Source organism: Chaetodon auriga, chromosome 4 (assembly GCF_051107435.1).
Source record: "Chaetodon auriga isolate fChaAug3 chromosome 4, fChaAug3.hap1, whole genome shotgun sequence".
Taxonomy (NCBI): Eukaryota; Metazoa; Chordata; class Actinopteri; order Chaetodontiformes; family Chaetodontidae; genus Chaetodon; species Chaetodon auriga.
The window spans coordinates 20,189,737-20,201,860 of record NC_135077.1 but is presented as its reverse complement, the minus strand read 5'-3'; the positions used below and the strand labels follow the sequence as shown (position 1 = coordinate 20,201,860).

Here is a 12,124-nt window from a genome sequence, read left to right as displayed (position 1 = left end):
TCTGCCAGTCCTCTCTTAAAAGCTTTAGATGATTTAATGTTTTTAACCAATGAGCTCATGAGGACCGACAGGTGTTTGTGATTAGGAATTCAAAAAGTAAGCCAAATGCAAGCTGTATATTTCTAATATGATTGCTGTCATGAGAAATTGTCTAAAATACTCTGCAGGCCACAGTGACACGAACTCCCTTTTCATTACGGAGGTGCGCAGTGACAAATAAAGAATGCGTTGGCAGGATTACAGCCTGAGTCACAGCATGTTAAGTTTGATGATTTTTAGGGAGAACAGCCAGCTTTTGGGTTCATATGCAATGTGAAAATTAGCCTCTGTTGCCACCTGCTGGCTAAAGGTGTCTACACTCCTCTTTAGATTTTTATTTTTATGTAATACTTTTCGTAAACAACTCACAACGTTTCACACGTTTTTATTGACAAAGATCTTTCAAGATATATTCTGTAGAAATCTTCGTTTACAGAATTTAAAGATATTTTTATTGTATAAATGAATCGGCGGAAGCGTTTGCCGGGGGCGGTGCCCTACGTCACCGGAAGCAGGAAGAGGATGAATGAAACAAGTGTTAATGGTTAACCTATAACTCCTCAATGCAGCTGGTACGAGGTCAGCGTGATTTTTCGTTTTAAACGTAATGCACAGTTTTTTTATAAAGTGTTTGTTAACTATATATTCGACAGCTGTTTTTACGCTAACAACCGTCGTGTTGACGCGACGTTAGCCGAACATTTAATGGAGGGCAAACCGTCAAAACAGCGAACAATTTCCAAACTTTGGCGTCTCGAAGTTGTTTAGCTAGCCATGTTTTAGCTAGCAGTGTATGCCTCGGCACCACAAATGAAGAGATAGAAACGTCGCTCTTCAGGTTAGCATGATAACACTGTAGCCTCGATAATGAGTTGAAAATCACTCCTGGCTCATTGGTTTTCATCTTGTTTCCTCCCAGATGTCCCACATTTTCCATAAAACACGACGGTTTGGCGTCTCCCTCCGTCGCCACGTCTCTTCCCTTCCCTCACTGATTGTCCCCTCAGTCAGCCGGACATGCTGCCTCCACCAAGGGGTCCTCACAGGTTCCCACGCCTTTCATCAGGGCACTGTCCCCGGTCAGAGCTGCCAGCACAGCAGAGGTGTGAGCACAGCCCTCGGGCAGCACATCCAGGACCTGAGTGGACCTGAGCAAAGGCTGCTGGATAAACTGTACCAGGGGCTGATCGGAGGACAGCGGGCGTCTCTGGCTGAATCCATCACTTTGGTGGAGACACAGCATCCGAGAAAGAAAGAGCTGGCCCAGGTGCTGCTGCAGAGGGTGCTGGCCTACAGGAGGGAGCAGGAGAGGCAGAATGGAGGGAAGCCGGTGGCCTTCAGAGTAGGTGTGTGGTCTGAGTGCCTGAAGGTTTGTTCAGCGTCACAGTGGCTTTTCAGTAGCACATGAGAAAAATATGAATAACAAAACACAGTGTCAAATTTGGGCTATTGCACAGTAAAAATATGTAAGAAATTTTTATGATTTACTAGTGGTGTTGTACTGAACTGCTTTATATTCAGATGTGTTTCCCTTTTGTGGCCAAAACATTAGAAATGCCATTCAGCACACTTCAGTCCGGTTGGTCCGTACTGAAATGAACCTTAGCTGTTGACTCAGTCCCGTAATGCTGTGTGTACACAGGCTTGTACCTTTGACATTTTACCAAAGAGCTCCATGTTCTCATCTCACACTGTTCTTGTTGTTCTTGTTGTTGTTGTTGTGAGTCATTCTTCTTGTCTGCATGCACAATAACATGCAGTCAGTGAGAGCAGTGCCTCACGCAGATGCTCTCTACACCTTGTCATCCCAGCGATCGCCAACACTGACTGCCGATCTTGTATTTAAGTCTGTTTTAAAGTCAGTTCTTGGTTCCAGCTTTTGCTGATTTGACGGCTTTGTTGGTTTCTCAGGTCTGTCGGGTCCTCCGGGAGCGGGCAAGTCGTCCTTCATCGAGGTGGTGGGGAAGATGTTGACAGCGCGTGGACATAAAGTTTCAGTGCTGGCCGTTGACCCGTCCTCCTGCACCACAGGAGGTAACATCGCAGATCATACGGTGCTGCTGTGAAGAGCTGTTATTGGACGTTTTACAACAACAGATTAATGTGGGTTCTTGTAAAGCAACATGTAAAGATTTTTATTTTTTCAGGCTCAGTGATTTCAGCGTTTATGTTTTGATGTAATTAATTAGGCTCCAGCTATAATATTTGTAGAATCAGCAGCAGCAGCACAGTTACCCTCATATCATTGATTTCATGCCACAGACTGACTCATCGCTCTTATTGCAGGGTCTCTGCTGGGCGATAAGACTCGTATGACTGAACTCTCCAGGGACATGAACGCTTTTATCAGACCATCTCCGGCCTCGGGAACCCTCGGCGGAGTCACCAGAACGACTAATGAGGCCATTGTTCTCTGTGAGGGCGCAGGATATGACATCGTCCTTGTGGAGACCGTAGGTAAGACACTGATGACAAAGTGAATTTTCACTCCAGCTGTAATAATGATAATGTTTTTATCCGTATGAGACAAACTTCACCCCATTAGCTGATTGTTGTTTTTACAATTACAAAAGTACAAAGTGTCATTTTTGGGATATTTTCTTCTTCAGTGAACTGATTGTTTGAAAAACTGAAAAGTGGCAGCTCAGCACAGTGGCTCATTCCCTTGATGTTCATCAATAGTATTCAGTCAAAATGTTCTAATATCACCTTACAAGAGCAAATTAAATACACTGTGAAATTAACAAAATTATGCTTTGAAGTCAGGAAATGTGTGATCAAAGAGTAAGAACATTCTCAGAAACATTGAAACTTTAGTGCGTTCTGGCAGTCGGTGCTCCAGACACAACATTCGATCAAGTGTTGAGGTTTGATACTCGCCCTGTTCATCAGACACCTTCTTTGCATCTCAGAGGCTAGAATTTATTCAGCGTGATGGATCTGAAGTTTGTGGAGGCTCATGATTATTCAAGAGAACTTCTGAGAAGTTCTGAGTAAGACCATTAACGGTGAATTACTTTGAATCTCCTGCTCTTCATGCACGCTGCTGTAAATCAAATGAACCTGCAGACTGGAGGCTCTACGTTCATCACTGATTTATGTTTCTGGAGGACTTGCCATCATATTTTGTCGTGTCGTCACTGGAATCTGTCTGTGTGTTTCCAGGTGTGGGCCAGTCAGAGTTTGCAGTGGCCGACATGGTTGACATGTTTGTGCTGCTGATTCCACCAGCAGGGGGCGATGAGCTGCAGGTCAGTGAAAAAGAGCAGCAGCAACAAGCCAGAAAGAGGGAAGAGAATTAGATGTTCTCGGCTGAATAATGCTCAAATCCAAAGCTGCAGGTTAGAAAGTTCTTCTGGTGGTGTTAATCTACTGAATATTCTGTGCTGCTGTGTGAGTTCAGTAACGTTACACGAGCTTCAGATAAGTTTGTTTACACACTTAGTTTGAATTAAAGTTTACTTTATTAGATTATGTATTAATCTACGTTGTGAATCACCTTCCTGCTTAAATACATTCACAAAGGCGCATTATTGTGGAGAAACTGACTTTTTTACGTCAAGATAAGTGTGTCAGCCATATGCTAATCAATTAATTAATTAGCTCAAAGAATGGCTGAATTAGCCAAACTCAGTCGGATTAATGTGGTGATTATTGTGGGACATTCAGCAGCTCAAGTGGCATTTGTTTTAATTATTGTAATTATGTCTTAAATGAGACCAAGAATTCATCAAACCAACATGAAAACAGTAAACGTATGTTATTCAGATAAGTGCAATATTCCCACCAGCCGTTCAGCTGGAATGCCACAAAACTGTACGAGATAAACGTCGGCTCGCATTGAGATGTGAAGCTTTATGTGACTCAAACGGAGCAAAATGACTCTTCAAAATGAAACTCGCACAAACGAGTTCAGCTGCTTTCCCTGTGTGGGATCAGTCAGACGCTTCCACCATGAGGGACGGATGGAAAGCAACAATGTCTGATTAATAGAAAGTAAACTGGCAGAAGAACGCAGCTCCGTCGTCTCTGCGCAGATCTCTGCAGATTAGACGTCTAGACAACAGATTTATTTACAGCGTTTTGAGAAGTTAATGACCCCCCGCCTGCCCCTTTAATGCCAAAATCTCTGTCCAGGGTATCAAGAGAGGCATCATCGAGAGGGCCGACTTGGTGGTGGTGACGAAGTCGGATGGAGATCTGGTGGTGCCAGCCAGGAGGATCCAGGCAGAATACACCAGCGCACTCAAGCTGCTCAGGAGACAGTCCAAGTCCTGGAACCCTAAGGTGTGTGTGTGTGTGTGTGTGTGTGTGTGTGTGTGTGTGTTAGACAGCATAGTGATGGAGGCAGCCAACAACAGAATGATTTAAAAAAATAAAAAAAGGATAAGTGACAAGCGGCGGACATGTGACCGTCTGGGCAGCTGCAGCAGAAGCTGCAACACTCTGTGGACCCAACAAGCCATCCCACCGAGAGGTCAGCTGACCCAGGGGGAGGGAGGGAGGGGGCAGATGGTGATGGTGATGATGATGATGATGATGATGGTGGTCTTGGTGATGATGTCATAGCGTCATACTTTCAGTACTGCAGTGTCTCACTCTTCCCTGCATGTCCCGGCTCGCGCGCCTGCCTTTCTGGCCTTGTCCCTTTGTTTTCAGTGCAGCATCTGCCCTCTGGGCGAGCTGCCAGGAAACACCCCCTCCTCACCCCCCGCCTCACTCCTGCTGCTCTGAAAACTCGGCTGCTGTGTCATGCATTTGGCTGATTAGAAGCCTGCACACTGGACATAAAAGCTTGACGGCTGCTCCTCAGTCTCTCCTCTCTGTGCGTCGCCTTACCTTTGCTCTCTGTACCGTAATCTTTGATTCAGACTTTCCATTCTTCATCAGTCCAACTTCTGCATGAAAACATACGACATGAATGACTTAAATGCTGCTTTGATTTCAAAGTTCTTGGTGACACCTCATTATAAACTGCTTTGACTTGCAGTTAAGGCTGAAACTAACAGTTAATTTCTCAATCGATTCACTTTTTGTTCTATAAAGTTGTTGAAAGAAATGATCAGGGTGGCATCTCTGAATCATAGATCCAACAAACATTCAATTGACAACGATATCAAACACAGAAAAGCAAAATCCTCACATTAAACAAGCTGGAACTGGAAACCATTTGGACTTTTAGCTTTAAAACGACTTAAAGATTAATTGCGAAATTAGCTCTGTCGATCGATTGATCATGCCTGCTCCGCTAACCATAAGACTTCTCTACAAACTGAGAGAAGCAGCGATGAGTGCGAGTTGTGGTCTCTGTTAGTGTCTTAAAGGGCCACTGCACCGTTATTATATATTAAAATCGGTTTCCTTGTCACAGGGAATAAGTTCAGCCTGTGAAAACACTTGAATGTCTTCTGTGACACTGGAGGAACTTTGTCTGGTCTGAGAGAATCACTCATCTCAAGGCTTATTTATTCTCAAAGGCATTTTATTTATTGATGCTTCCTCTTCCCGATTTATTCTCATTCTTTCACAGTTTCTTGTCTTAAAACATTTATTCAGATCTTTTTTTTCATCCATTTCTTCCTTCATCTGTTTGAAGCACTTTTTAACTCTGGTTTTGAAAAGAACCATATAAATAAACTTCTACTCACTCTGCTTAACTTCTAATCTCAGTTTGAGCTTGTGTGGAGTAAGAAATAGGATTGAAAGACGTTGAAAAGGCAGTGAGGATCTTACAAAAATGCAGTTGAGTTGGATTATGGGATCGTTAGTTGGGTAAGTGTAGGATCCTTCAGTTTAAGAAAGTGCGACCCTTCAGTTGAACTAAACATCCAGATTTTTCTCACTTCCCTCACAAACAGCTTTTGCAAAAGGTAAATTCACCAGGAGAAAGTAGTTCCCCTGAAAACTGTCCACAGTTTGATGAATTGAGCACAGACGCAGGGACACTGTCTCTTTAAGAAAAAGATTTTTTAATCCAAAATTTCATTGCTGTGGGCACAAATAACAAGACTTCATTCAGCTGTGTCGTGGTGAGACGAGTGCTGCCTCTTAAAATATGGACGAATAAAACCAAACGTGTCTGCACGACTCGACACCAGCAGGGGTGTGTTTGTTTGTTTATTTATTTATTTATTGATTACGAACTGGCCCTAAGATAATTAGCGAATGTGCGGTACAGTTAGTCTCTCAGAGTTTGATTTCCTGTTTTTGCATCAGACTTGAATCAAATCCTTGTAAAATGATTAAGTTAATGATGTAATTAGAGGATTCATAATTGGCTGTTGATCACAGGCCTCTTCATATTTATCAGACTTGTCTCATTCGGCTACACCGTTCGCCAGTTGATGTCAAATTATCTCCAAATGATACGTGTAATTTCATTACTCCTCAGCGGTCTGGAGGTTGTTGAGTATTTGACATCAGCACTGAGCTCCTCTCTTGCCTCCATCCTCTTATTTTAATTCACACACATGTAATGAAGTGTTGAAGAACAGAAAGGTAACCTCTCTAAAAGCTGTTTCATGGCGTCTCAGCGCTGCACGAGCGAACGCCCCGACTTTCTGTCCGTAAACGGGAAGCACTTTCACTTCTGTGTCTGCTTTGAAATCAAACGTTACCCTGAATTTCATCATGCGCTCTTGAATCTGTGGCAAGCTCTGACAAGAGACGTGCAGTCGCTTGTACTAAACACATAAGTGACATTTATCCCCAGGTTGCTGGTGTGAACAAGGTGTTATGAGGAGACAAACACTCACGCTGTTTGTAAAGTGACACGACAGCTTCTTACAGGATGGAAGCGCGTCACAAAAAACATCTTAAACCGACAAAAAACAACAGAACAGAGAGCAGAAACTCCTCAGACTCACCTGCAATTAACTGTGCAAAATGATTAAAAACAAAGCTAAAGCTAAGTTAGAACATGTCTTTATCAGAAGAAACCCACAGTTTGCTTTGCACTGTAGAAGTTGTATTTTTTATAGATTTTTTTTATTGCTTCTTTCTCTAAACAGAATGCATATTAGTCAACACTGACGATTGTAAAGTCAGTGTAAATGTGTCGGCGTTAGCTGTTTCTAACTTAGAAATGACAACGATAAATACTTAACCAACATAAAGTCACAAGAAATATGCAGAAGAACAAACAAACCACCATCAAATGAGATCAAACACACTTTTTAGAGTTAATCTACAAAAATGTCTACAAACATGAGGAGATTTTAGCTTTTAAGAACAGTATTTTTGCCTTTGTTGGACAGTTTACAGACAAGTGGATAAAGAAGAAGGTTTGACATGGGGGGGTCCTCTGCTGTAATCAGCCTGGAGACGATTATCTGTCGCAGTCATTCAGCTTCCAGGACGATTTATCAGCACATTTTAAGTTCCTTTAGATAAAAACTCTGGGCTCCAGAGGTTTGCTGCTCTCACAGAAAGGTTTCGCTTTGCCGACTGCCTTTGATTTTTCTGGACATGCTGTCTGTGAGTTTGACAAAGTGGCTTAAACAGAATCTTAAATATGAGACATGAGTCCATACGTGTCATTGAAAACTTTGCAGACTGAATGAAGTGTGGAAGGCCGTGTCATCAGCGTCACTCTCATTGGTCCAGACTTCCACCTGGTTGTTCAAACAAAGAGATGCTTTAAATTCACACATGCATCCTGCACCTCCCTCCTCCTCCCCCAACTCCCTCCTCAGGTGGTCCGTGCCTCCTCACACACCAGTGAGGGCATCCCAGAGCTCTGGGCCAAGATGGAGTCATACCGGGACGCCATGTTGGCCAGCGGCGAGTTGCAGGGCCGGCGGAGGGCCCAGCAGAAGGTTTGGATGTGGAGTCTGATCCAGGAGAACGTCCTCCGCCATTTCCAGGATCACCCCAGTGTCAGAGGCGCTCTGCCCCACCTTGAGGAGAGGGTCACCAAAGGCGCCATCTCCCCAGGCCTGGCTGCCGACCTGCTTCTCAAGGCCTTCTCAGCGTCATAGTAATCAGCAGGACTACAGTTTTGGAGAAGGATGGGTGGCTCGCGGCTGATGAGGGCCACGGCGCAGAGTCAGAATATGTGACCTTGACTCTTTGGTTTGCACAAAAAGAAGCAGTCTTGCTCTTTTTCCACTCGATTTAAAATTTAAAACACCTCAGATGGAAGTCAGCCCTCCTCAGAAACGTTGAGTGTCTGCATGCTTTAATCCAAATCAGGAGAGAGATGAGAGTGCTGACAGTTGACTCCTCTCGCCTACAGCTTCAACACACATTCACTTTTGGGACAATGGACGGCAAAATGAAGCGTTTCAGCCGTGAGACACGAGATGTTCCTCTGCAACCGGCCTGCTTTTCTGAAGCACAGCCTTCTCCAGCAACTGCACTACAAACCCTCACAGACTGTTTGATGAGATGTATTTGGAGTTTGCACAGTGCTCTTCACTTTCACGAGCAGGCTCATCAAATCAAGACTTTCTTGCCAATCGTCTCACACAGTGATCAGTAATACAAACTGTGTGTAACCCACAAAAGGGAAGAGTTAATGAAAGATGGGCTGAGGTTTGTTATGATCACGTGTTTCTCTTGTTGAACTGCATCTAATAACAAACAAAATGTTCTTTGGAGAAGCAGCTGGATGCTATTATTACTATTGTTCTTTGTGAGTTAAATATTAAAAGAATGAAGTGAATCTTAAATGGATAACATTAAACCTGTCAGTACAGCTGGCCCAGCCTTCCTCTCTGCTCCTGTTTGCTCCCGATATGAAAGAAGGAGGAGTGATTAATGTTACCTCCACGATTATTAGTCCTGAGATTTGTCAAAGATGTAATGAAAATTTTTTTTTCCTGCACTCTGGAGCCAGAAATGTCAGCGCTGGGTATCCCCTGAATGAGTCAGCTGCACAGTTGCTTCTAATTCAGGCAAAACACACTTTAATATTTTCTGAATTACCTTCATAATGCACTCCTGGACACCAGCGGAGCACCGAAGAGGAAGTCACACACTCATAATGCCGCTACAGCTGCTTTATTAATTTAAACAGACGTGCTGCTTTATTCAGTGTCGAGCTGAAGACTGTACAAAGGGTATTTCCTGTATGCTGCATCCCAAAATATCACAAACTAGAGCTGCAACTGTCCCTTTATTTTCACTATCTGTTAATCTGTCTGCTTTTGTCATTTAAGATCTTCATCATTCAGTCTATAAAAGGCCAAATTGGTGCCTGAAAATTGTTTTCTGTCTGATCAAAGGTTCAGCAACCCTAAAATGTTCAGTTTATGGTGATTTGAAACAGAAACAAGCTGCTGGAAGCTGGAACCAGTAACACTACCAGTAACATTTTTTCATGATAAAAGACTTAAATGATGAATCAGTTATCAAACTGATTGATTAACTAATTGTCTCAGATCTGGTGTGAACATAAACTTTAGTTCAGACTGCAAACCAATAGCCGTAAAATCCTCCTGTGTGTGAAGCACTTATGTGCTTCAGATGTGCTTATTATATTTTTAAAGGACACTGTCACAAGTGTTGATTCAGCTTTGTGGTGAGATTCTGATCCAGTGTTTTGTGTTGGACTGCATAGTAATGAAGTTTTTTCTGAGTAACTCTTAATCTAATTAAATGGTGCCTTGACAAATAAAGAAGACAATAACATAAAAAAATCCAAATGTGTAGTAAAATAGATCAAATGAGTAAAATGATGTAATCCAGGAAATGTTTGCTTCAGCCAGTTGAAAGTCAGCTTCAAAAGAAGTGATGGAGCTCTGTGGGTGGAGCCTTCTGTCGGCCTCGTGGTGCAGTCCTGTACATATGGACTCAATATGTTCTTCCTCCATCCAACAGCTGAAGAGCTCAGAACTTGGAAAAAGTGACATTTTCAGGCAGAGGAAAGACATATGTTTCCGAAAAATGTAAAGACGTTAATGATCAGTGAAGCAATGCTGCCATCCTGAATTTTTAGTGCTTTCAAAACAAGGCAAAACATACGTTGGAGCAGCTCATTCAAGCATCATACAGATGAACTGGAGGTCAGTTGCGCCGTAGTAAAACTGAGGTCATTTGTTCTGGTTTCTTAGTTAAAAGCAGAGCAGCTGTATTTTGATCTCCAGATGATTTGGTGCTTTTTTAAATTAAGGTATAAAGAGTTATAAAAATAAAGATGGGATGAAGTATGAAGGTGTGAATAACTGTCTCCTGATCAGCAGCAAACAGAAATCCAGACTTGATATTATGAAGTATGTGTATTATTCATGATACTGTACATCAGCACGCTGTGGGTGTTAGTTATGACCGTCTTCGGCCACTAGAGGTCTCCCAAATTCCACTCAGCTCTGGATTCATTATCCTAATGACTGGGCCCTGAGTGCCAACCACCCGCCCCTTCATAACGCCCCCGCCTCCTGCCCTCCATCCATTCTTCATTGAGGTTGCCTAGGGTGCCAGGTCACTCAGAGGTGAGGACATCAGCAGCTGCCACTCTCCTGGAGCACAGGCTGTACTGTAGTCTTCGTCCTCAGTGCCAAACCCTCCTCGGCTACTCTCAGCCCTCGCCGAGAAACGCACAGAAGCAATGCTGAGTGCAGCACAGAGCAGGAGGGTTGAGCGTGTGACTGCACAGCTTTCGGCCTCAACTCTCCCTTTGACAAACAGCCTATATTTCAAGGGTAAAAAAAAAAAAAAAGAAAAGAAAAGAAAAATGAGGCGAATTCAAGACTAATCCACGCTTGTCCTTGCTGCTCTGCTTTGGAAATACCGAGCCTGAGCCCCCCAACCGCTGGATGTGCTCCCAGGTCGCTGCTCGTTTGCTCCCGCCTGCATACAAGAGGAAGAATGCCCCTTGAATGCAGATGGATTCATTAGGTCTGAGTAACACCCTTCTCCTCCATCATGCTGACACAAACACATACACACTGTAACTGCTCTGGCTTTGCAAAAGGGAACAGTGAGTTCTGCAGCTCTGGACACGGTCCACACACGCACACATGCATGTATGTACACACACGGTTGTCTCCAGTGTAAACAACACCATGCGGTTCCACTAAGGAAGATTAACTCAAATGCTGCCGGATCGTGTTCGGCCATTTTAGCCTAAACACAGGGAATCATCCACATGTGTTTAGCATTTCGCCGGATCTGTTGAATGTAAGCAGAGGACAGAGACTGGCTCTTTGATGAGGTTTTTTCATGTTTAATGGAGGGGCTTACACTGACAGCCTTTCTTTGTGTCAGCAGTCTGAAGTCAGAATGCTTTCCTGGCTCGGGACAAAACAAAACGGTGCCCTCGTGTTGCGAGTGCCGTCCAAAAACTCAGCTTTTCCCCTTCAAAACCTCAAAGTCTGCAACGAGCACTCAACAGTGGGGCTGCTACAAATGTCAGCAACCAAAGCGAGCATTTCTTAGCGCTGACAGACATCTATGTTCTTCTTCTGGCTGGTTGTGTCAGCGTTATAGTCGGCTTGTTTTCGTGAGGGAAGCCTGACACAGAGGGAAATGTCAGGCCGGCCCTCCTACCAGGCTGATTTGGGAGCTGTGTGTGTGGAGTGTGACAACCGGTCATGGGCTGCTGATCCACAAAGCCTCACCCCGTCCCCTCGCACACAAGCGCATACCGCCGCACTGGCTCGCCCTCCCCTCTTCCTCCACACACATGGACGCCCGTCCTGCTCACCTCCTACACGTGTTGTACATACATACAAGCCATCCATCCCCTGTCACTCGCACGCACCCACACGCCGCCTTGTTGCCCACCCGGACGCTCCCGACTCGGCTGGCTGCGCTGCTGTCTCTGTAGTGACAGATGAGTGTGCGAGGAGCATTTCCTCCAGGCTCGGGCCTCACTTTCAAGACGGCTGCAAAACGATGCAAGAAGCCACACGCTAATGGGGTTGGAGAACTGCAGCGAAACCCTGAGAGAGTGTGTGTGTGCGTGCACGCTTGTAGATGTAACACCCCACTCATTATGCCGCTCTGATGGGTCACCGTGCAGCCTCTTTATAAGAAGACCCTTATGGCGACATGTCTTATTATATCAGCTGCTGAGATGGATGTTAATACCAGGCTGCGCTGCGCATGCCGCGTGCTCTCTAGCCTGTAGAGTGATGAGACG

The 12,124-nt window shown here is 44.3% G+C and overlaps 1 protein-coding gene across 4 annotated transcripts; it reads left to right on the top strand.

Annotated features, from left to right (window-relative positions):
• Positions 1–527: 527 nt before the first annotated feature.
• Positions 528–10,192, top strand: mmaa (metabolism of cobalamin associated A). Of its 4 annotated transcripts, none has more exons than XM_076729722.1 (7): positions 528–618; positions 959–1,385; positions 1,951–2,073; positions 2,326–2,496; positions 3,205–3,290; positions 4,177–4,326; positions 7,734–10,192. In XM_076729722.1, the coding sequence occupies exons 2-7, from the start codon at positions 959–961 to the stop codon at positions 8,016–8,018; spliced, it is 1,242 nt and encodes a 413-aa protein (XP_076585837.1). In that variant the 5' UTR covers positions 528–618; the 3' UTR covers positions 8,019–10,192. The 4 variants fall into 4 exon arrangements, with proteins under 4 accessions (XP_076585837.1, XP_076585838.1, XP_076585840.1 ...); XM_076729723.1 differs by having other exon boundaries at positions 539–877; positions 7,734–10,182; XM_076729725.1 differs by having other exon boundaries at positions 553–643; positions 7,734–10,182.
• Positions 10,193–12,124: the final 1,932 nt, after the last annotated feature.